We start from the raw sequence: 25414 nt of genomic DNA, 5'->3' as shown, positions 1-25414 counted from the left end.
TCCCCCGGCTGCGCCGCCAGGGGAGAGGGTCGGCACTCGATCCCTGCGCGATCCCAGCCCTGCTCGGTGTCTTGAGCTCTTGGGACCCCGTGGAGTCCCACGCGGTGGCCGTCAGGGGCGCAGGACCCTCGCGGGGTGTCACCGCACCGCCAGGTGTGACTCTGCAGGGTGTCTAAGGACGCCCCTTGGTCCTGGACATGGTGAAGCGCTGGTGGTAGCTGGCAGGATCTCAGAGGGGCAGAAGATCGAGTGAAATTGTCTCCTGAAGGCCGGTCTCCTTTTTCTGCTTAGAAAAGTCATGTTATGCCCTTGATGCTGTTCTTGCGGCCTTGAGGCTGCTGTGGCACTCCTTGCTGGGCAGCTGCTTGTCTGTCACACCGCTTATCACCAGTGGGAGTGTGCCGACAAGGGCACGGCTCGTCAGAGCAGGCAGGGACGCGAAACAAGGGAGCCTAGAGCTTCAGGACTCCAGCGCAAGGTCCTGCCTGTGCACCGTGGGAGTCCCAGCATGCTGCTCCGGTGGCAGCTATTGCTGCTCCACACCATCAGCCACGATGATGGAACTGCCACGTAGTGGCAGCTATGGCAGCCACCATATGGCAGCCACCATAGCTATGGCAGCTACGCTATGGCAGCCACCATAGCATCCCCAGGTCTTTAGCATGCAGGGAGGAGAGCCTGCTTAGGGAGGTGGTGGTGACAGACACGTGGCAGCACTGCTCCTGTTGCTGGGGGAAGGGGTGCCTGTGCTGCGTCTCAGTGGGGTAGCTGCAGTAGTGGGGATCATTACCAGCAAGTGATGGGAGCAGAGGGGTAAGAGGCTGCCTGGCTCGTTTTGCAGTGGTTCTCTTTGATTTCAGGTTAGGGCAGGTGGAGATGAGCTGACAGTTTACACACAATCATTTAGATTTAGACCATGTCTGGTTTCACCAGCTGTGTTATTAATACACAGTTCAGGTTAAAGCTGGGTGCCTTCCCCAGCCCCCTCGCAGTAAGGACACAGAACAGCAGTAAATGGGTTTTATGCACCTACAGCTTTCCTTGTGAGGAGGGAGGAATGGGCTGTGCCATATGCAGCTGGTTTTATACCACTATAAAGTTATGTGTTGGTGCTGGGAGACACTGCTGGCTAAAATAATAAATTCTTCTAAGCCAACCAGAGAAGCTACTGCAAAGCTTAGGACTTAGGGAGGTATTGCATGCTTAAAGGAACTAGATGCTGAAGATGTGATAAGTTGCTGGTAGTCACTGAATCTGCTTAACGTCCATCAATTTAGGATTTAGGCCCCTAATCTGCTCATTTGTTGCTTATCTGTATTGTTACGTGCTTACGTACCTGTAATAAACCTGGCTTTTCCTAAGGATGCTGTTCACAGTTCTTCTAGGAATAATACCTGAATTCACTTGAGTGAGGCGAGGTTGAGTTCAGGTGGAAATCTGTTAGAAATAGAACAGTCCAAAACGTGACTTTGTGAGATTTCCTTCTGGGTGGAAGAGCCTGGGGGCGCCAGGCCAGTGACATGACTTACCTCTCCCTGCCTGCTCAGGAGAGGCACCTGCACACTACCGCTGGAGTGTGCACCCTGCTCCCGTCTGGATGGTGCTGGGTTTGATTTTTTTTTTTAATGAATGTTGCCTGGTGGTGTTTGTACTGACTTCTGCTTAATGTTTCTTTTGGATAAGGACTGGGACTTCTCATCTTCTGGTATCTTTTCCGGGCTGAAGATTGACCCTGATACTCTAGTAAAGAAGCTTGACTTGGACTCCAGAAGCATCATTTCCTCCAGAACAGGTCTGTTGTATTTTGAATGAGTGCCACATTAGGTTGTGAGCAAAGACACTGGGGACTGTATTTGCAGTGGCTGTCAGAACAAGCCCAGGAGAATCGAACCCAAACACAGCTTCCCGTGTTCCCGCAGGGGCTTTTAAAAGTGGTTTCTGTTTGGGGTTGGAGGAGGCAGAAAGGCATGTATGTACTTAGTGCTCCCCAGGTAGGGAAGTAGCTTCAGGCTGCCTGACACTGCTGGGCTGTGCGGTGCAGCTGGAGCCCCCACCTGCAGGATGTCCTCATGCCTGTGGGATGTCCTCATGCAGCCAAAGGCTCCTGGCTCCCAGAGGCTGAGGGGACAGCAGAGCCCAGGCTGTGACCTGATCTCCGGGCTTCCTCTGCGGCTGCTTTTGCCTTACCAGCAGCTGCCATATTCATACCCCAATATTTTGTCAGCAAGTTGCTTGTTGTGCATCAGCAGTGCTTTACCCACGGCAGCCTGATTGTAGCCAGTTCTCTCCTCCTGTTCCTTGCTGTTGCTAGGTCCCTGACTCAAGGACTCCTGGGCAGGAGAGTCCAGCTCACCAGGGAGTGTTGGGAGTGAGAGTGGAAACAGGGATGGGATGATAGAGACTTTTGTTTTCTAGTCCCACAACAAAGAAATGCTCCCTCTAGCTGCTTAGTGGCAGACAGAGCTTGGTATCTGAAACCGGGTTTCACCTCTCTAAATGGAAACTGATGGCACAGCAGTCTGTCCTGGTGCAGAAGATGCGTGTGACTCCCAAATACATTGTTTGCAAACTAAACTAATTTCTTCTCTTCGTGCAGATTAATATGGCTACAGTGACTTTGTCTTCATGTTTAGGGCTACAAACAAACCCAGTAACCACCCAAGGGCTAGTGGTTACCCGAGCAGTGGTGAGCTGTAGCAGCCATAGCCCATCGGTCACATTTGGTCACAGAGTGAGGGAATGGGAAGGTTGTGTGAGGACACATTTGCTGGAGGTGCTTGCCCTCTGCACAGAAATCTTTGTGAAATGTATTGTTTTCAAAACACTGAGCTCATTGTTCGTAACTCTCCTGGGAAAAGAACATGTGTGCATATGTGTGTGCATGTGAACATAGCCATCTCTTTAATTAAATTAGACAGCATGTTGTTGAAGGCTGACAGCCTGCAATCCTAGTCTTTCATTGCAGGCTACAGCTGTACGTCTGGTTTATAAATAGACCTGTGCTGCTGGTCCCTGTGCAGTGCTGATGATGCAGATGTGCGATGCCTGACTATGTTTAACCCTCTCTTGAGGCTGCGTGCTGGCTTCCTGCAGACAGCGATGCTGACCCCAATGCTTTGTGCTCCCTTGCACTTTCCAGATGATCAGCTAAAAATAGCTCTTCATATGGGGGCTCAAAACTGCAACTCAACGAGGCAAAAAGTGATTTTATTTTTTTTTTTTTAAATCTTCCCAAGCTGCTGTGCCCTTTCTTCTTGTATCACTCTGGAACCATGTGGAGGCTTTTTCATTATGGAAACCAATTCATTTTTTTGTGTTAATTCAGTGAACTGTAATGAGGCTGTGCATACAGTGGCAGACACCCTGGAGTTAGAAAAGAGATTCTAGGCAGACGTGCTTTGTCTCCTGGTATCTCTGGTCAGCTGAAAGCCTGTTCAGCAGGAAATTCAACTTGACTCCAACCCTCCCCCCCCTCTTCCTCCCATTCTCCCTTAGCTCAGTGCATGGGGCAGTAGGGTAGGATTCTCCTACACATTGTTATTTTAAGATTTAATAGCAAGACAAAAAAGTGTTTCTCTCCCACTTACTTTTCAAGCTCTGAGAAGGTCAAGTTGGCAGACTGTAGGTAGGCTTACTCTCTATCTCCCGTGCTTCTCACAGCTGAAGAAGATTTTTTTCTGTCAAGGTTGCTATGTGGCAGTTGAGAAAGCTGGTATATTTGACCTCCCTGTGTGTGCGCATGCACGCGTGCCTAACGTTACCTAAGATTGCTTCACATTATCTAAAATTGCTGGTATCTCTGTATTTTGTGTTACCATCTGGCCTTGTGCTGTGACACTTTAGGGACAGCCAGGAAGACTTCAGTGTGGGCTTAAAGAGGCCTGCAGGGCATGAGTGAAACAAGGGAGTGGTTACAGGGCTTGGACCTGGCAGGAAACCCTCTGCTGGGTTACCAAGCCCAGCTGGCAGCTACGGGTTCGGCTCTGTTATCTCTCTTCTTTAGATCCTGCATCCCTCTGCTTTTGGAGGTATAGTTCCCAGAAAGCCAGCATCTCACTCCATGGCTGTGCTTCCATGGCATTGCAGCTTGGTCAAAGGTCTCTGCATAAGATGTTTCCAGGTAAAACAGTTGACCTTCCTACTACTATTCTGCCTCTGTTCCTTTCTCCACTTGGGCTTTCACATTTTGGCTTTGTGCCTGAACTGGGGGACCCAACTTCTGTCTTTACAGAGCCCGAGCACCAAAACTATGTCAGCTGGAGTGCTCTCTGCTAATTCTGAAGCTGTCAGATGTGGAGCTGGCCCGGAAGGATATGCAGGGTTGAGAGATAGCTTGTTGCTGGAAAAGTAAGGAAGAAGAGGTGGTGATGTTGGCTTGCGGCTCCATCTGTCAGCACACCCCCTCACTGTTTAAGAGAGGATAGTGGCTGGCTAAATCAGCAGAAGAGACCTGGAAAGCCTGGTCTCCTCTGAGCATGGTGCAGGAACAGCAGTTGCTCCTGGACCAGTTTGAGGTGGTGGTGTAGGGGGAAGAGCCAGCCGGGCCTGCTCCTGTGGGGCTGCCTGGAAGACTTGGAGGGTTGTGGAGCTCCCTTTCCTCTCAATCTTGTCTCTTTGTCCTTCTCTAACTGGGATGAGTAGGTGACTATGACGGTGCATCTTTAGCTGGCTGATTCTCTCGGGTTCCTTGGCCTCCTTCTCTGCCTTCTATGCCTAGGATGTACTTTCTGGCTCCCCACTTTCCCTCTGTCCATCCTCTGCCTATTTGACATGCTTGTGTGGTTCCTTCCTCTCTCCCATGTGGCCTGGGCACTCAGAGCAGCTTTTGCAGAAGTTCTTTGCCTTTTGTCCAGCTGTGAAGGTGTCTGTGCTCATGACAAAATTTTCTGCTTCATTTTCTCTGGAGAAGATGAGGTGACTCTTGGTTTCTGTCATCTTTTTATTCTAGCACCAGGAGTTTAGAGGTAAATGAGGACTGTTAGTCCAGCAGCTGCAGGAGATGTGTTTCACTCCACTGTTACGTTGCTGTGTCTGCCATGAGCTGACTGTGCCCTGCCATATCGCAATTCTTCTGAATGCCTTAGATTTGGGAGGTGATGGAGAGCTGAAGAAACAAGCTGCAGAGAAAGGCAAATGCTTCTTTGAAAGCCTCAGATGCTGTTAGTGGTTGGGGCTGACATCTGTAGTAAGGATCATCTCTCCCAGCCTGGCCTGGACAGACTTTTTTCTCAGGGTTTGTGTTCAGTTTTGTTGTCAAAGAGGATGACTGCCTTCTCCTCATGTTCCTACAGCAGGTTTCAAGTTGCCTTGTCTTCATTCAAAGCAGCCTGCAGAAGGATGGGGGTGTGGGGAGATGTGTAAGTGTGGGCCTTGGGTGCGGTGGGGGGAAAGGCTGCCTGAACTGTGGGGCTCTAACAAAGACAGGGAAGCTTGGACAGGAGGCAGAGAGGTGACATTTTGAATTCACTTAATTGTTTGGAGTACCTGTAGAACCAGCTGATAGTGGCAAATGAAAAATATCCCTTGTGTACTGAATTTTTACACTGTGCTTCATTCTACAGGTCTGGTTTCTTCCAATTAAAATCTAGTCTGAGGAAGAGCTTGGAATTGGGTTAGATTTTAGAAGATGCCAGCCTGGAGCTCAACAGTAGTCAAAAAAGCAAATTGGCTGTTAGGAAGTAGGAGGAAAAGAGAATGACCTGGAAAGCGTTGTTATGTTCCATAAATAAATCCATAGTACATGCAGCTATTTGATGCTCTGTGTGGCCCTGGTCCTCTTGTCTCAGAAAAGACCAGCAAAGGTTCAGAGAAAGGCAGCAAGGCTGTTCAGAGGCCTGGGATGCCCATTTAGTTGTTCCTAAAGCAAAAGCCCTGGGCTCTTCAGCAGGGGAAAGGCAGTGAGGCAGGGTGTGATGGAAGCCTGGAAGCTGCATGGTGAGGGAGGGTGGGTGCAGCTGTCTGCTGTCTCTTCCACTACAAACCTGGAAGAAGCAACGGCAATAGCAAATGCTAGACACACACTCGAACAAGACATTTTGTGTCTCACATGGCGAATTCAGCTCTGGGCTCCATGTCTGTGCGTGATGTGAGTGCTGGACGCTTCTGTGAGTTCAGAAAGGGGCTGCACAGATTGATGGAGGGGGCCATCAGAGCTTCTTAATGCAAGGACTCATCTGGTTTGGGATGCACAGGTAGAGTGTGGTGGTTCTGCTCCTGCTGGGTCTTAGATGGAAAAGGGAGGGATATCGAGGCCTGGAAATGGCTTGTAGTGTTGCAAAAGGAGTGGAGACGGGCTTCTCCCACCCCTGGGTGGTTGTCCTAAATCCAACAAGGTCCCTGCATGCAGCGCAGAGAGGCAGCTGGGGGGCTGTGCGGTGGCTCAGGCCACCAGGATGTGCAGGGAGGGGACACAGGCTGCCACCAGGGCAGTGTGGGTCAGCTGGGGCAAGAGGAGGGCCCGGACTGCGGCCATGGGACTGTGTGATGTGCTAGGGGCTAACTAAACAACAGCAGAGCATGGTTACTTCCACATGATGAAAAGCTTCATCTGGAAGACCTGCTTTGATGCGCTGGAGCCAGAGGGATGCAATCCTGTAGGAAACCAAGGCATCGTTCTGCTGGGGATCGGGGACTATTGTCTGTAGCCACCAATGAGAGAGGAGGCCTCTCTCTCTACTTTTTTCCCCCTTAGTTTTCCTCAATTTGTTAAGTGATCAGCTTTTGCTGCTTTTTTGGCTGTGGTTATTCTGAGGGAACAGGGAGGAGCACGATACGTAAGTTGGAAAGTTCAGCATCTATAGCAGGGTTAGCATCTTGGTTAACACGAGTGATTGTGTGTGCCTGCACAGGTGTGTGCTGGGACTGAAAGGAGATGGAAAGAGGCCCCTTGTTTTGGGAGGATAAACTGGTGGTGTTGGTTCTTGCCAACTGAAGGCCCCGTTTTTCTGAGGATTTCTGAGGATTCCTGGTGCATCTGGTGGAGGCAGGGTGCCCTGTCGAAGTATCTGCTACTCTCATGGTAATGGTCTCGTTGCTTCCCTTAGATACAAGGCTGATTCAGCGAGCTGCTTGTGATCGGTGCGAGGTATCAGCTTAGGCTGTTCTGGCACCAGTAATTCTTGTGGCATGAGAAGGAAAGGGTGGAACTGTAATAAAAAATGTCACCAAAATGGAATTCATTATAGGTGAGTCTTGCATGTGTGATGGTAGAAAGCCAGTGGTCTAAAATGGAAAGTATTTTAATACGGGGAGCTCTGAGCCATGTCGTACTGTGAAGCAGACCTGCTGCAACTACTTTCTTCTGCTCTGCTTCTTGTCTTTAATCATTAGCTCATCTTAACACCAGATTCCAGATGATTTCCACATGCTCGTAGGTAACAAAAGCCAGCAACATCACTGTGAACACTGGAGTTAAGTCCATGAGTTGCTTGCTTGCTGAATGACTGCTTCCTATCAGTATAGTTTACTTAGCCACTGATGTAATGTAAATCAAATGCTTTGCCATAATCTAATTCATGCAAGGACCTCTGTTACTAGTGTGAGTGAATAAATCTCATCTGGGTGAGCCTCTGTAGCGTGGGAATTAAACGTTTCCAACTAAGTCAGAAATAATGGCCTGTCATATGGGGGGGTTGCTTTTTTTTTTTTTTAATGGCTTTAACTTTCCTTCCTCAGTGTTTGCTCCTTGAAGCAAGGGCCTGTCAAGCATGGCTCTGGCAAACCAGTTGCCTGAGAATGTCTCTTTTTTTGGAGTGGATGATGAACCAGTTGTGGAATGATATGAACAACTGGACTGGCAGCTTCCTGCTTTATTTTCAGCTTCTCCAGAAGGGAACTATGACAAGATGTGTTGTTGAGAAAGCAAAAGTGCAACGGCAGCAAGTGCTACCACTTCAGAATTGCTTGCAAAACCTTAGCTTGTCACCTTGATTTCTGAGGTTGTGGCAAGAGTAGCTTTTCCTGCAGATTGCTCTAGCTCCTCCTGTGCCACTGGTGAGCCAAGAAAATGTGAAACATGGATTAAAACCATTTGCTGCTTCTGGTCCTGGACCACTTAAGAGTCCTTAAAGAGACCGTAAGGTCTACCAGAGGGCAGGTTTAGATTGGACATAAAGAAGACGGTTTTTTACGATGAGGGTGGTGAGACACTGGAACAGGTTGCCCAGAGAAGCTGTGGATGCCCCATCATTTGAAGTGTTCAAGGTCAGGTTGGACAGGGCTTTAAGCAACCTGATCTAGTGAAAGATGAAAGGGGGGTTGGACTAGATGGTCTCTGAAGGTCACTTCCAACCCAGACCACTCTGTGAGTCTATGATTCTATACCGAGATGGGGGGCATAGAGTGATGTAGGGCATCAGCTTGAACAGAGGTTGTGCTGGGCCTTGCTGTTGCTGAAGCCTGGATCTGCACAACATGATGCAAAAGTATAGGGGAGTTTCAGACATGCATGCTGTAATACCTCTGACTTTCCCTTTGTATCTTGAGAGCTTTCATCCTCTGATGACCAGGACTGTCTTGCAGCATGTGCCCTCTGTCAGTGGCACAGAGGGGAGCAGAGGAGTGAAATTACTGAGCACCTGACAAAGAAGGAAGTCCCTTTTCCTCCTGAAGAAATGTGGAGACATTCTGGAGACAGAATAAAATCAGGCCAAGCAGGAACCTGATGGCTTGGAATTGCTGGAGTCTGCAGGCTGTGTACAGCCTTGCTTTTCCCCTTTCTTAGATACTCTGTGAGTTCCTTTTGTTACCAAGCCTCCCTCTGCAGAGTCACTGACTATGCCCTTCTGGTTTGCACCTCAGCTTCTGCACTGGTGTTCCAGATTTGCTGTGTCTGTTGCATATCTGTTTCCTTCTCCTTGGGCTCTGCAGCCGCTTGTCCAATCCTGTTCTTTTGTAGCCTCAAATGAGAAGAAGAAAAGCTGTGGTTGGTTGGCATCGTGGTCCTGCCACCATGCACTAACTTCATGTGACATGATTTGCTTTCCTGGTTTTTTTTTTAATGGGTGATGTGCCAGAATCCATGTAAGACCTCTCCTCTTCCAGCATCGCTGTTCCAGCAGTGTCTGGACTCAGGGTTACCACTGCAGTGGATCCACTGTTGTGTTGCTTACAGAATTGCAGCCATGGCCTGTCCCCAGTTACTCTTCAGGAGTTCTGACAGGATGCAAATCTTTGTGTCCCATAATTTATTCCTATCAGTTCGTTGGATTTGCGCTTGTTTGTGGCCTTTAAATATTATGGTTCTTCCTCTTCTGTCCTCACCTCTGATCATGTTTCTCCATGAAATGCTTCTGTGCAAATCCTAGAGTTGTGCTGTTGGTAGGAGCAGGTTGCTTCTGCTGGGAAGATGTTTGCTATGTTACTCTACAGAGCATGGTGTGAGTCTGCCCTCCTGTTGTGTCTAATCCTAGCACTGTGCACCTTCTTTAGGCAGATTTTTGGTGATGTGAATCGGTAAGAACAGGCTGGAGACGTTGGCAGCCTTCCCACTGCGTACATTTTGGGCCTTCACCTCCTGTATAACGTGCTGCCTGCCACGTTGTGTAGTCCCCTTCGGCTGTGCCTTCCTGGGTATTGTGCAGTGCCTGGCCTCGTGAGGTTTCCTGTTTGTTTTGGTTTTGGTTGTTTTTTTTTTTTTTCTCTTTTCTGGCATGTTGGAGTGTTTAGCAATTGAAGGATTAAAAAAAAAATTAATCCTGCTTGTTTTAATGAACGCATCCTTTCTGAATATCAGTTTTAAGCCTTTGCTGCTTTTTCTTAATGCGAGTTTGGGGTATTTTTAAATCTTCTGCTTGTGTTGGTCATTCGCCATGTCCCTGATGTAGAAAGCTGCTGGATCTTCACAATTCTGCTGCTGTCACTTTTCTTCAGCATTTAATTCTATGCTGGCAGCTGTCACGCCCATCTTGTGTTTGTTTTGTGCAGAGCGCCTTTCTCAAGCTGTTCCCCACCGTAACACTCTTCAGATGGAAAGGGGTGAAAACGGTTTGCTCTGCAAACTGAGGATGACAGTGAGCGGCCTGTGAGGAGCGGCTGTAAGCATCTCCAATGTGTGTGTAAAATGTGACGTGCTGTGCTAGTCCAAAATGACAAGATGTTCCTGCTCCATCTGTCTTTGTTATTAGCTGCCCAGGCTTTGGTCTGTGTGAATTTTGGGAGCATTGAAATGCTCTTCCTTAAGCTGGTGTCAGAGGTAGCCTATTGACGATGCCCTTGGTGGTGTTGCACTGAAATGATTTTAACATTTTTGAAAATCTCTACTTGGCATGTGGATGCTGCCCTAGGAGGAGCGGCTATTCGAGTGGAATTTGAGCTGAGATTTCTCACCTTCGTGGGTGGGGACTGGATATCAACACGGCTTTAAAATGGGGCACCCAAGCTCCATTAAAGGAGCCTTCAGCTATTGCAGCTTGGATAGAGCTCAGCCTTGATCACTTGAAGTTGTGCTCCCAGCCTGTCCCACTCATCTGCTGCCCCTGATGCGGGTGGCGGCGGCAGCTGTTTTTTGTGGTCTCGGGGCAGAGAGAGGAGCTCTGCAGTATCCCTTGCCTCTTGCCCCAACAGACTGAGAATGACACATGCCAGCGGGCATCCAGCCTTGGGTAGAGACCAGCTTCCCTTCCCTGCGCAGGCTTGAGGGACGTGGGGAGCAGGGCTCAGGAAAGCCAGCAACCATTTTGGCAGCTCCTCGTTTCTCTTTCATATTCTTATCTCTACTGTATCTTCAGCCACCCAGCAGACATGAATAGTCAAAGTGCAGCCACCTTCAGCCCCTGAGCACTCTCTCCCAGGCCAGGCGTGGGCTGCACACCTATCCTTTGCGTGCCTCTCTCCTCCTTACCCACGTACCTTCTGCAAGGTGTCTGTTGTCCTTCATGTAACCTGCACAGGTCAAGGGTGTGTCCCAGGACTGGAATGTGCAGGTCTCAGGTCAAACTGCGAACTTCCTTCCATAAGCTGGTGTTTTCTCTGACATTGTGTGTGAAAGTGCTTGAAAACTCCAATAAAAGAATGTGCAAGAAGGGAAAAATTCCCAGGAAAGGGGAAATGCTGTGCAGGGATTAAACAGGCAAAGTGATACTCTTTACCTCTCCCCCAAGCCCCAAGGTTAATGACTTGGCATCCAGAAATGTCTGTGAAGGACACTGTATGTGTCTTTATTACATTGACTTGGGGAACGGTTCCTCTGCCTGTTTGCAGAAATGCAGTCCAAAAAGCATCACTCACCTCCATGCCTTGAGCTGAGCTGTAACTAACCCTGTCCGTCACTGCACCCTGACTGGTGTGATGCACCGCAGTGAGAGCCTGAACTAGTGCCACTGAGCAGGAGGAGACTCTGACCCTGCCAGGAGGCCCTTGGTCCCAGCTGAGCACTGACTGGCATGGGGCAGGAGGGAGCCCAGTTCCTTTCTTGCATAGCAGCAAGCAGAAAACTTGAATCTCCTGGAGGAGGAATGCTGTTAACTTTTGATAACCCTGTATACCACTTACTTACAGGTTTACAGGCTTGGTGGTAGCTGAAAATACGTTTATTTCAGGCTTAGGGCTACTGGCAGGCTGCTTTTGACTGTGGACAGGAGTTCCTGTAAAGAGACTGTGCCTTGACTTGAAGTAGAAAGGAGAGAGCAGGTAAAGAGCTCAGAAGGGTACATGCTGGCCTGATTGGCAGAATGGGGCCGCATCCAGGATAGCCACCCTGGTAGTTTGATAAGGTGACAGGTAGCAATTTACCATACCTGGGTAAATTGCTCTAGGCAGCAACTTACCATACATTCCTTCTTCCTTGCTTTTTGGCTGAAATTTATTTGGGTTTTTGACTGTATCATTAGGAGCTGCTCTTACCTTGACAATGCCAGATCACCTTGTAAGGGCAGTTTTGGTGTCTGACTGTTTTATAACAGGCTGTTATAAATCTGCATGGTGTTTGAGAGGAGCTCCGATAGTGGGTTGTGGTATGGGAAGCCTCTCCATTGAGGTCAGATGACCTCAGTCTACATGATGCCTCAAACAGAAGATTGTAGGTTGCAACGACTCGCCTCAAAGCCAGAGGGCTCTTTGGTTGTTTTGGTCCAAAGGATGAAAATCAGTGGGACCTTGCTTCAAGAGTCAAGTTGACCAAGTTCTCCAGCAGAGGTGAAGAGCTGTGGGGACAGCTTGAAATGGAGGACAGTGACCTGCTATGGGTATCTTCTGGGAGAATTTGGAGTGGGAATCCTACTGAAAGCTAAAGACACCGATGCCTTAAATAAAAATAATAATAATTTTAAAAAAGTAAAAAATCCACACTGCTTAAAATTAGTTTAACAATTTATTGTCTGTACAGTGTGGTGCCAGCTGTGAGAATAGCTGTATGAAACTCCACTTTAATTAGAGTCAGTGCAATTAAATGAAAAGAGCTAAATGAGTGTCTAAAACTTGCACTGCTTCAAGTGCTTTGACTTCCCTTCTGGAGACAGACCATTTCCATGTTGTTAGTGCCTTCTGCCAGATCATGGGAATCAGTGGTGCTAATATTTATGGCAGTAATTAACTTTTTTTTTCTTCCCCTCCCTCTAGCTGTGGCTAAGTCCTTGTTCTTAAAATTAACATTTAAAAAAAAAAAATCCTCCGATTAACTAGTGGTCATGGATACTGAGCACTACACAAACACAGTAACATTTTCCAGAGTGCCTGAAGCTGCCAAGATGTTTGCAGTCTGCTCCAGGGAGAGGAGGCTGTCGGTAGTGGGAAGAGCCAGAAATGAGTCTTAGGAGTTTGAACGATGTGTCAGATTCCTGTAATTTCTTATTATGGTTGGTTCCCGTGGCTGTGCCTGCTGCGTAACCTTCACCACTAGCGATGGTGGAAGGTGCGTGCCTGCCCTGGAGCAGCCTTTATGTGCTGCTTTGTAGGCTGCGTTGAAGCTGGGTGGCTGAATAGGAGGGTGGGGCTCAGTGAGGGACTGGGGACTCATTTGGTGAGGCTTCTGGGGTGCTGCTCTGTGCTTTTGCGAAGCTTTCCTCTGGCCTTTGTAAAAGCTCAAGCATGTGCTTTTTAGGTCAAATGTGTCAGTCCCTTGTGCCACTGAAGGGCTCGCTGAATTTGGGGCCAGTGTACCTCCTTGCCTTCCTGGTCTGGCGTGATGAGGCATGGCAGCTTGCACGTCATGCCGTGTCTTGCTCCGTGTGATAATGATTCCCAAAGCTTTAAAAAGATACTAATCTAGCCCGGTATTCTGCTGCTAAATCAGTTTAAAATGGTCAGACATCCTTACTTACACAAAACTAGATCAGCCCTGCTTAGAAGAGTGCTGAAGCTGCAGTGTTACAGAAGAGGGTTATGAACCGAAATCCATGCCTTTGCTGTTCTAATGTTACAGCTTTGGTGTAATCAAGTTATGAAATTATAAATGCTGCAAAGAGAGAGGAGGCATAGCTCTGCACCAGTGGCAAAGATACCAGCCAGCACAAGGCCCGGTAATGAAACCCTTTCATGGGGCATGAGAGGAACAGTTTAACACTGTGTGAATTGAGAAACTGAATCCCAAGAGGGATGAAGAAGCGCTTGTGGAGAGGGCAGATTGACAGCTCTGGAAGTCAGAGCCCTTCCCTTGTCACCAGCATTGGTACAGAGTTGTGTCAAGCTGTCAAACGTATTTCTGAAATATGCGTCCTGGGAGTTTAATATTTAATAGACACTCCATTTAGAAAATTGGTAGAGGCTGGTAAAGGGTGGATGAGATGGGAGGTCTCCTTCTGGGTTGCCCCTTTTGACTTGCCTTGACATGGTTTTGGGGTGCAGGAATAAGTCAGCCTCCTCTTTCCTCTACTAATACCCCTGGGAAATGCCCATGTGAGGAAGGTTATTTTGCTTGGGTATTCTTTCCAAGGGCTTCTACACTAGGATTGTGATCTACCTAAATCAGATTTCTGATTTACTGAGAGATAAATCTCTGCCCTGCTAATATGGGTCTTATTACAGGCTGTGTATTTAATGGTAGATCTCTCAAGGGTTGATGTCTATAATTCAGACTAAGTGGGATCTATAGTATTATTCTATGTAAGTTATCCTTTATTGGAATAGTAACAGGTCTAGCTTGCCTGAGGTTTTGTTTTTTGTTTTTGTTTTTTAAATTACACAGTCTGTTAATAGGGGCACTCACTCCCAGATAATCTGTAATCCTTCAGTTACAGTACTAATGGCCCATAGGTTATAATTATGGGAAAACGTGATACTCTCCTGGAGCTGTCTCCTTCTCTCAGGCCACCACTGATTACAATGCACACTTAAGAAATAGTATATAGTGCTGGCTTCTGTGCTGAGAGCCATTCTGCTCAGGGGATCCTTGGGATACAGAGGTATTCAAAGAGTCTTTGTGAGCAGTTTATGGACAAAGGTTTTCTTTACGCTTGGGTAAAAATGTGTGCACCAGCTGAAGGTCTGTTTGCCCACTTCAGTGCTTCAAAAGTGGCATATGCTCATATGTGGCATAACTGGTAACAACACATAATTTGGGTTTAGCTTTTTAGTCAAATGGCTTATAGAAAGGAAGTAAGTTTTTTGGGGCGGTTTTGTTTTTTTTAATGAAGTTTTTAGCACTGTAAATCTCAATGAACATTGTCTAAGCTAAATGCAGGAAACAAGACTATGGAAGGATTAAATGCAGTGGGTACTGAAATATTCTGGGTTGTTTGAAATGGTAATTTGGACAGGTTTAGATTGAACTAGCAGTGTTACAAATATGCAATGAAGCTAATCACAGAAAGTGGATTCTGCAGAAGAATAGGCTATCAAGCAGATGTTCAAGCAAGGAGTGGCTGTCAGCTGGAAGGTAATCTTGGAAGCATTGCATTTAGTGATATTGTTAATGAACTGCAATGAAACATGATGTTTCAGAGGGTCCCTGGCAGGATATCTGGGGGAAAATGGGGGACACAAACTTGCTTCCTGGCCCACTGGTGCTGTTTGCTTGACTGCATGGAGGACACGCAGAAAATCAATAGATCTGCTTAAAGAATTTGGGTTTCTGTGAATATCATGGACGTTCATGCCTAATGTGGCTGTGCATGTGCACGCTCTGGGCTGATTTGCTTCTGTTGCATTTCCTGGCTACATGGCTTTTTAAATTTGTTTTTACTTATGTCTGTTTTCCTCTCCTTCCTTTCAAAATAAAGATTATTTGTAAATTCAGGTCACTGAGTGTTCTTATGTAACTGGGAATGGGCTGCTTTAGCACGGGTAGGACATTCCCAGCTATGACGGGTACAGGCTGGGTCTCTACAGCCACTAGTTATTTTGCAATGCGCTTTGAGTTGAAATAACCTGGTGTGCCTGTTGACAGGGAGGTAGGGGAAGGCTGTTTCAGACTGCAGGAATTCTGCTGACAGAAATCACGATTTTGCGTTTAAATTGCTTCCTTCAGTGGCACTTTCATCTTTTTCTCAGTGAAGCTTCTGGCTACTGCTTTTGATTCATGCCAGCAATTTGTGACCCCAGGGCTGGGCTTATGTGTACTCCTCTGCAGCTGCAGGCGCACTTACTGCTTTAGTGCCTGTGCCTGAGCAGTTTTTATTTATGGAAATAGCGTACAAATGTGTAGATACTGTTTATATGGGAGTATTATAACTTCTTCATGACTTTTCTTCCTCCAAAACAGAGGATGTTGGCCTGTTTACCTGTACTGGGTGTAGGTGGCAAGGTTTTGGTAGCAGGGGGAGAGGCCAGGGCTGCCCTGTGCCGGACGCAGATGGGTCCAGACAGCTCCAATGCACCCACTGCAGCCACAGCTGAGCCCATTGACCATGATGGTGGTGCCTCTGGGAAAACATATGATTAAGAACAGGTAAAAATGCTGGGCAGGCAGAGGAGTAGGAAAAAAAAAAGTGAGAAACAGCCCTGTGAACAGTAGGGTCAGAGAAGGAGGAGAGGAGATACTCCAGTCACCAGAGCAGTGCATGGAGAGGACCACAGTGGATAAGTGTGAGGAGGAAGGAGTGGCAGGCAGGAGCTGTGATGGACTGACTGTAACCCCATTCCCCATCTTCCTGCGCTGCTCAGGGGAGGAGGTAGAGGAGTCGGGAATGAGAGTGAAGCTGAGCCTGGGGAGAAGGGCAGTGTGGGGGGGAAGGTGTTTTAGTGTCTTTGCTTCTCACCACCCGATTCTATTTTAATTGGCAATACATTACATTAATTTTCCCCAGGTCGAATCTGTTTTGCCCGTGATGGTAGCTGGGAGTGATCTCCCTGTTGTTTACATCAGCCCACGAACTTTCCATCTTATTTTTTCCCCCTGTCCTGTTGAGGAGGGGGAGTGAGGGAGCGGCTGAGTGGGCGTCTGGCAGCTGGCCAAGGTCAACCCACCACATTACCGTAGCTTGGTAAAAGTTGAGATTAAATTCAGTACCAGGTAGAACTGTTGCTCCGTGGCTGTTCCTCTGCCTTCCTTACTGCCTTTTTCAACTGAATGTCTTCTGAGCATTGTGCAGATCCAGAGACACACTTGCATGAGAACTGAATTCTTTTGCTTTTCATTAACACTCACAGATGTTTAAGCAAGTCATTCCTCCATGTTTCTGTTGTACCTGTATACCTGTAACAACATCATGGCCCTCTGTGGCAGTGAAGCATATGGTCTAACTCCATATCATGAGGTTACAGTATTTTATTTGCTAGGTTGAAGGAAGAGATCTAACGTATGAATAGCATCCAGATGGATCCAAGGAAGGGACACAGAAGGTGAATGCAGCAAATGTACTTTGGAGATAACTTTAGAGGGAGAATCATCCTCGTGGAAGCTGGAGAGGTGAACTGATAGATGTACTTGCTCGTGTCCTGAAGGTCAGAATTAGGTTCCTCTCCCGTCCTCCCTCTATTTGGGGAGGGAACAGGAACAGAACAAGACACAGCCATATACGTTAGTCTAAGCTCAGGAAACTACAGAATAGGTCTCGGGTCCATCCGGATGGTGCTTCTACATGTCTTCGCTGTGTAGGAGGTGCTGCCTTGCTCCAGCTGTGACTGCATTGCTGGCAGCTCTCTAGCAGGAGAGGACGTGCCTGTGGCCAAACAGAACATCTCTCTTTGAGAGTGCTCTTTTTCAGATCTTAGATGTGCTCATTAGAGGGCAGCAGAATAACTCTTCCTTTTTCTAGGTCAGTTCTATGTTTTTGAACGATACTTTTCTGCTCCACAGGACACAGAACAAAATTTTCCAGTTCCTCCTTCAGTTTTTCTTAGTGCAATAAGTATATAAAACAGCAATGCTCGTATGAAAATGTCACCCAGTATAAAGAAACATAGAGCAATTATAGTAAAAACTTGCTGCTTGGAAGCTTGTAAGTGTTGCAGGCTCAAATGAGATGGAACTCCTCTAAGATTAAACCACAAATGGCTAGCATTGTATGTCGAAAAGCAGCCAAAGGAATGTTTCACAGCTAACTTGTTTTTTGCTCTGCCTAATTCTTATTTGACCTATATGTCCATATGCATCTATTGATTTGTTTGCTGAACCCCAGGTGCTGCTGCCGCCACCTTTTTCTGCTTGAAGAAAATGTTACAGAACCAGACTTGCTTCATCTGAAAGTAATCTTTAAATGAGGTCTGATAGTACGCCCCCCCATCCTCTATAATATAAATACTATAAATAATTATGGCACAGTCTTTAAAGGCTAAGTGAGGCTGGGATTTGGAGCCCAACATCACAATACTTAAATGCATTATTTATTATGTAACATTCACAGAAGAAGGCTGTAGCTTTGTTTGACTTTGCAGCTAGTGTATTTCTGGCTTCAGAAAGATCTGTGTAGAAATCCTGGCTAGGAGTGAATGTCTCCAGTGCACATCTTATTAGCAATATTTTGTACACTGTTGACCTCTCTGGGGGACGTGAGCTGGTTCAAGGCAGCTGGAATAGCAGGAAAAATGGATTTTTCAGTTTTAGCAGCATTAGCCATTAGTTTCCAACAGATGGCTCTAATTTTGCAAGATCCTCAGTGGAAGCAAAACTTCATTAAGTAGAAGAAAACGAATATTTCAAGAGATGTGCAAATAGGTTTTGTGTCTTGAGAACCTTTGCTGAATCTTCCTCTTCCTGAAGCTCCTTGGCCTAGGGTGGTGGAGCATGTGTGAGGATTGGTGGGGGGAGACATGACACCTTTCTCTCTTTCCCAGAATGTGTTGGGTGTTTTCACATTATATCCTGCAGATTTCCATATCTCCCTCTCCCCTACCCAAAGGGGCATGTGTCCACCCGAAGGGGCACATAGCTGCAGGTTTCTCAGGACTTGGTAGCTGCTATGTGTTCCTCACATAGGTGGGGGCTTTAGCACAGTAGGGTGTACTTGGCTGCGGCTTTCTGTCCTACATTATTTTTTAGGGTGGCAATATCCAAGCCCGCAAACCTCTGAAGTGGAACAGCCTTATTGATACTGGCAAACGTTTTTCCTGGCACGGCAGCTTGGATAAGTCCTACCTCCTGGAGAAGTCCAGATTGTGCTTTGCACTCTCGGTTTGGGATCAACTGGGAAGCTGGCATTTCTTCATGTCTTCGTTGCGACGCCTCAGCAAAGGCAGGACTAATGGGAAGGTCCTCATCAGGAAAGGAAAGCTGAACAAAGCCAGAAAAATGTGAAAAATGTCTCATAGCACTTGGCAGCTCTTGGTCCATTAGGTAAAAATTAATATCCTGTCAATAGGGTAAAAAGATTAAGCTCAGTCTTACACCAAGTGAAACACCAGGGATGAGTCTGTAGGCACACAACGTGTGGCTCTAAACCCATTTAACTGTTTGGTCCATATTAGGAAATTAGCAGGCACAGTGCTCATGCCAGCAGTACTCCTCACTGCAGAGAAATACTCTTCCTGCCAGCATCTTCCGTGCAATATGGAAAGATCTTCTGCTGGCCCTTCTTTTACAATGAAAGTTTCTCTCTTCTGAGAACTAATACGATATTTTGTTGGGGATGTGGGTGTTCTCAGTAGGTGTATTTTGGGCATGGTGAGCCTAAGTATTGCAAGACTATTGCTTGGAAAGGGGTGTGTAGTTTTTTTGTTCAAGGAACACTTTCTTTACAGGAATGACTCCAGACCACGTTCCCCTGTGAGCATGGGGATACTGAAGCGCAGAGAGGTGAGGGGACAGCTAGTTCTCAGGACTCTCTGATTTGGTGCTCTAGTCGCAGACCTGAGAAGATCAAGGCAATGCCAAATGTCTGGCTGCTCTGAAAACTGACAGTAGGGAGTGTCAGAGAAGCACCTATTATGGTTTGGTCCTTCCCCACCCCCTGTTACTTCTTTTAATGACATGGATGTTCTTGCAACAGCTCTCTTCTGGCAGCTGCTGATCTCATCGCTGCACAGGGAAGATGGGGCTGTGGTGAGAGCACCCATTTGTGCTAATGCTGGCGCAGTATAAATGCTGTGCAGCAGTGCATGCCATTTGCTGGGGCTTGTTATTGTCTGCATGTGCTGCTGGCAGGGGTATAGAGAGCGTGAAGTATGAAGTGGCGGAGCCCTGTCATTTTTTTTAAATTTTGCTTGCTTTAAAACAGATTCTACCAGGAGAACGTCATTCCAGGATGGGTGACTGATCCTGTCCTGCAAGTTTCAAATAAAGAAAAGGGGAAGAGGTGATGGGATGGAGAAAAAAAAATAACTTCTGCCTCTCCTAGAGGGGCCCAGATCTTGATTTTCCTTTTTTAAAGATTTCGTCTTTGTTTAAGTCAGCCAAATGGGCATATTGGAGTAGAGTGGCTTACTCTAATTTTAAGACTTGTTTGAAAAAAGGAAATCGTCTTGTGTGAGAATCATTGCAGGAAAGACAAAGGGTCCCCGGCAGAGTGGTCAAGCCCAGCTTTGGCAGGAGATGAAGAATGCCATAGGAGGTCTGTAGTGAAGTAATGATCACGGTGGTCTGTCGAGGGGCTTGGTAAAGCTGCGGGACAGTGCTCGTGTGTCCCCTGGAGCCAGGCAGAAGAGGAGCAGGGAGGAGGATGTAGGGCTGTTCAGGGGGAAGATGCTGTGGGAATGTCATGTGTTGCATAAGATGGCAGAGCTAGGGATCGTATTAGTGCCTCAGGGCTTTTGGGAGCTCTAAATTGTTCACTGAAGCAGAAGAAAGTTGAGACAGCACAAAAGCGGCAGCCACCAGAAACATCGGAGGCTGGAAGAGGCGATGAAGCAGTGTTTGGACCAGCTCCACTTATGGGGCAGTCTGTGCACCCATGAGGAGTGAAGGAGACTTGTGGTGCTTGGGCACCTCCTGGAGTGAATGTTTTCATGGGTTAGGCTCATTGGACTGTGTAATCAACACCACCACAAAAAAAAAAAGATAGTTCATTGTGTCACGTTTGAATGCTAGAATTAGTAAGACCTTTTCAAGGTTACAGGGCCATTGTGATCATACAGTCTTCATGCAGACACTGGATCACCTCTGTTTGTGCTTTAGGGGCTTCTGCTTGGCATCTTCAGTCTTGATCTTGTGGTGAAGCGTTTACTTATCAATTGTAGTCAGTTTTATAGTGCTCTGAAGAAAAAAGTCAGCTTGTTTCTGGTCCGGATATAACTTGCCAGCCCTTTGAGCTGGGAGGGCTGTGTGCTTATGTTAGGCAGGAGTGGGTACCTGGGTGCAGCAGGTGCTAACCTGCAATATGTGCTTGAGATTGGGAATTGAGTTATCTCTCTACCCCATCGCAGACCAGAGTAGCATGGATTTCATGCCTCGTACTTCTCCAGGCAACTATTCATCTAGCTCCATTCCTCAAATGCTTTCCAGTTTTGAAATCTGCTATACGTGCTCCAAAAAAAAGAGGGGGGAAGAATGGGCAATGAGGTTTCAGCAATGTTACACATTGCTGATCCTGTGCGTTGGTTGTTGCCCAACTGTATGTAGGCAAAGCTGAACGGTGAATTAGGGGCTGGAGGTCAAATACATGCCTGTCGCAAACAATTTGGGAAGCTTTCCTGGGTATTCTCATCCTCCTTCCTACTTTGTATTTATGTTAGTGTGGCAGTCCTCTGTGTGTGCAGCAGGTTATAACATCACTTACAACGCAAGTGGTGTTGGAACTGACTGATCAAAATGTGACCGGGATCGAGCTAATAATTCTTAGATTGTGTAAATAATGAAAGTCTGCTGGCATTATACAGGCTGAATTGTTGAGCTCTTTTCCATGTCTAAATCTAAAATTATCTTGTATATGTTGACTGAGCAGGCTATCGGGTAAAAGAAATTAATATGATTACATTCAATATATGGCTGTTCAGCGGTAGAAGATACGGTTGGACTTTCTGTTCCCTTGGTACTCCCAAACTGTTAGGTGTTTGGGTTTCCTGGTGTGTAGGAGCTCTGACAGCTGCAGATGGCGGGATTAACTCCTTGACGTACGGCTGTGCAATAGACAGGACAGCATGGGGAGGGGGAGCACGCTACACTAATCTACCACAAAGACTTAAAAATCAAGGGCAAGCTCTGACATGTGATTACTTTTTTCATTTCCCTGTCAATGCATGGAGTGTTGGGAGTGGGGAAACGAACCCACGCCACGGGGAGCCTGAGACCAGACATACTAAAGAATCCAAGGAAGTCCGCCAGGAAAGGAAAATTAATCAATGGTTAAAATAACCTAGTGGAAATTTTGCTGTGGTCCTAATGAGCTCTGAGTAAGGTTCAGAGTAATTACTGCATGAAAACTCTGATCGGAGCAGTAAGGAAGCTTCTCTAGAAACTCTCCTCCTGCTTTTCTTTACAGTGGTGTGTAGGCATTGCCTGAGTACTCATGGCTGTGAATGTGTAGAAGGTGATGCCAGGGTTCACTGAGCTTTAGCACAGGGGCAGAAAAAGCACACATGCCTCACCATAAAGGAAAAAGCCATTAGCCAACCTGGATATAAGAGCTTGTAACAGCGTCTGCAGTCAAATGCAGTCCTTTCAGAGCATTTGTGTTTATCTGTAGGTCAGTTTTTCAGCATTGATGCTAAAGGCGTGGAATATGAGCAATGATTAAATGGATCAGAGCTCTTTTGCCTGGAAAAGATGACTGTCTGAGAAAAGAGGAGCTGATGAAGTTTAGTAAAATACGATTGCCACAGAGGTGAAGAGAGATTAGACTTGTTCCCAGTCTCTTCCAGTGAGATAAATGGAAGAAATAAAAAACTAGAAGATGCTGTGTTCAGGATGGGCAAAGATCCTTCAGGAAAAGGGCAGTTAAGTTGTAGGGCTCCTTGCACACAGGTGTTCTGAATTTCTGGTACCTACATGAGCTTTAAAGCAACTGGTCAGATCTCCCAAAATAAAAATACATTGGGGGGTACTAAATGCACCCACTCTATACTTGGGCATTCATCGCTGGCCCAGTTGGACATGTGGTATTGGCTTGCATGAGGCTTTGGTCAGGCCTGGTATGTTCTTAGCCCAATGGTACTATTTACTAGTGGTAAAGCTGGACACCAAGGCTCAAACTCAAGTCCTCAAAGTGTCTTCTGTTAAAGCTCTGTGAGGTTTTTGTGTGTAGCTTCTGCTGATGGTTGGCAGGAGCAGCGCTTGCTCACTGGACAGAGTGAAAGGCAAGGGTGGGCTGGCCATGGCTGTTCCCAGTGTGCATTATGTTAGGCTGGCTGCATCTCTCGTGCATGTCACGTTTTGGGGTTTCCATTGTGTTTGCAACCCTGGCTTGCAATTGCAGGTGATGTCATATCTCCTAATTTGTGCAGATGCTTTAATCATGTCTACTGCATAACTGGGCAGCTGGATTTGTAATGCTATGGAGGGGACTTTTTTTACTGAAACACATGGGCTGCTAATCTTGAATTATTCGAATGCCAATCAGTAGTGCCTGTGGTACGTCAATCTCTGGGGAGCCTTGCAAAGAAGAGGTATTCAAATGAAAACCAGCAAAAGGATAGAGGCAGCAGGCTTCCTGGAAATGTGCAGGAGGGATGTTGGAGACTTCTCCTGTATTCATCTGTTCTGCTAGTTAGGCTTTGTACATGGCAGTAACGTCTGTCCTTGCAGCAGTAAGAGATATGTAGCCATGCGCTTCACAGCAGTGATGCTTTTGTCACCCTCTGTGTGCTGTGAAGAGCCTGCGAGGACGCTGGATGTTCCCTCCAAACCACAGTTCCAGTGACTCTTCTTTGTCTCCCAAAGCTACAGACACCTACAGCTGGGGATGGGGCCAAGGGGATGCCAGGGGCACAGCTAAGCCGTGCCAAAGTGGAATTTTCTTGTTTCTGTCCTGATCCTAGTCCGAAATACATTCATGCAATAATTCTGCCGTTTGACTGTATTAGCATAAAGTTGTCACTGTATTTCTAGTGCAATTTAAAAACTGAAATGAAAATGTTAAGAATCTGACCTTGCACCGTTGCCTTTAATACAATTCTATGGCAGACCTGCTGGAATCGAGAGGATCTGATTTAAAAGTATTTTCAGGGGTTCAAGTTAGGCTTTGGGCTTTTTCTTCCCTTCTCTCTGTAGCATTCTTGTAATCGGCTGAAAATTGCTAAATCTTGCCAGTCTGTTTTGCAGTCATTAGTCTGTACTTACTTTCTTCTCTCCTGTGCTTCCCACTGGCCTTCAGATCTGTCATGGAATTAATTGGTGAGGAAAAAAGAAGAGGGGAAGAAATTTGTCCACTGCATGTGGCAGGAGTTTGCTGGCAGTGCTATCTCAGGTAAAGTACAGAAGTGTAACACATAGCCTTTCTGTAAGATACAAGGCATCTGCTCCGTGTTAGGGTGTACAGGTTTTGTCTGGAAAATAAGGGCTACGACCAAGACGGGAAATGTCCGGCTACTGTAGCACTAGGGAGGAGGGATTACTGTTAAACAAGCAAACAGGGCAAGAATATAGTCGACAATAGAAATGCTGACTCTGCTGGCCTGGAAAAAGGGTAACCTGAGCCCAAGTGGCTGGGAAGCAACTGTTTGGGGGCTTGGTGGAAAGCAGCGATCAGTTGTAAAGGGCAGGGACTGGATTAACTAGTGCAGCACTGAAAGGCAAAACTCATCACCAGTTATTCATGCACTACCTGAAAGAAAATAAGGTGGGGCAAGCCTTTTTTTCTTCCTCTTTGTTGTTTAGTCTCACCCAGGATCAGGCACCGGGGGTTCCTTAGAGGCTTGAACCTTCTTCCTGCCCCTTTGTCCCAGCAAAGGATGCGTCTGGTTAACGTCCCAGCGTGGTCCTTTCTGCAGCCTGGAGCTTTGCTCTCCTGGGCTTGGGCATGTGATCATGGGAAGCCAGAGCAGCTTGTTCAGCACTTCAGAGAGAGACGAGCTTAGAGAGGCGAGTTGTCCCATAGCAAGCCTTGACCTAGGGAAGAGAAGCCTCCTGCCGTGGCCCCCCTTCTTCCCCTGCCCTGCCATCATGTGCCATACCAGTCATGAGAGCTGCTGTGATGATAGATTTCCACCCTACAGCGTATGGCAGGATTTTTGCAGCAGTTCATGTCTGGTTAAACGCTATGGCTGGTTTGTCGGGGTGACGGTGTGTAACGTATCATTTTGCCCAGTCTCTCCACCATCAAGCTGGAGACAGGGAACGCCCTTCAGTTTCACTGTGTCTGTGCTCCTGCTCTCAGCTAGCTTAATTAATCGCAAACTCCCAGTGTTACGTGGGGTTACGTAGGACTGGATTTCAGCCCATCCCACAGAGGATTGGAAGGAGTAGGAGGCTGCCCAAGCTAACTAACAGAGCAGCAGTCCCCGTGGTGAATCTGTTAAATGTACCTCTGATGCTCGGTCTCTGCATGCTGCAAAGTCTTGGATCGTGTGGTCTTCTGCCCAAACCCTCCTTCTCACCTGACACCCATTCCTAAAGCAGACTAGAGCTTTTAGTCCTCTCCTGTGTCTCTCTTCCCATTCTGTTTTCTTCTGTTCACTGGCTTATTCCAAAATTCAAGCTGTGTCTGTTTATTCCTTGCAAAATTCCCACATGCACATCCAAAGGGAAGTTTCTGTCATGCTTGCATCTTTAATTTAGTAGCCACATACTCCTCCCTCTCCGCTTTGGGCCAAACTGGGCACTGGGGTGGCTGATGCAGTACCACTGATTTTATGTGTATCCTATACTCTGTATGTGTCTGGGACCAGTTATGAATTTGCTATTTGCAAACACACTACATATAACCTGTAAGACCATGTCAGTCAGGCCGCAGAGGTAGGCCTGTGTGTGTCACCAAATGTTATGCATATCCGCTGTATTTTCCTTCTTAGAATCATAGAATAGTTTGTGTCAGAAGGGACCTTAAGGTCTTCTCTCATCCAACCCCCCTGCCGTGGGCAGGGACATCTTCAACTAGATCAGGTTGCTCAGAGCCCCGTCCAACCTGACTTGAATGTTTCCAGGGATGGGGCATCTACTGCCTCTCTGGACAACCTGTTCCAGTGTTTCACCATCCTCATCATAAAAAAATTCTTCCTTATATCTAGTCTGAAT

The 25414-nt window shown here is 47.0% G+C and overlaps 1 protein-coding gene across 1 annotated transcript in view; it reads left to right on the top strand.

The window, feature by feature from the left end:
* The window catches only part of FAM207A (family with sequence similarity 207 member A), a 71472-nt gene that overhangs the window by 4597 nt on the left and 41461 nt on the right, over nucleotides 1–25414 (top strand). Inside the window, exons 2-3 of the mRNA XM_009283135.2 lie at nucleotides 116–153; nucleotides 1684–1792. Coding sequence (XP_009281410.2) covers nucleotides 116–153; nucleotides 1684–1792 — 147 coding nt within the window. The remainder of the gene's footprint in view (nucleotides 1–115; nucleotides 154–1683; nucleotides 1793–25414) is intronic.

Source organism: Aptenodytes forsteri, unplaced genomic scaffold, assembly GCF_000699145.1.
Source record: "Aptenodytes forsteri isolate BGI_AS27 unplaced genomic scaffold, ASM69914v1 Scaffold198, whole genome shotgun sequence".
NCBI lineage: Eukaryota > Metazoa > Chordata > Aves > Sphenisciformes > Spheniscidae > Aptenodytes > Aptenodytes forsteri.
Note: the sequence above shows the minus strand (reverse complement) of the source record. Positions and strands in the feature narration are given on the sequence as shown.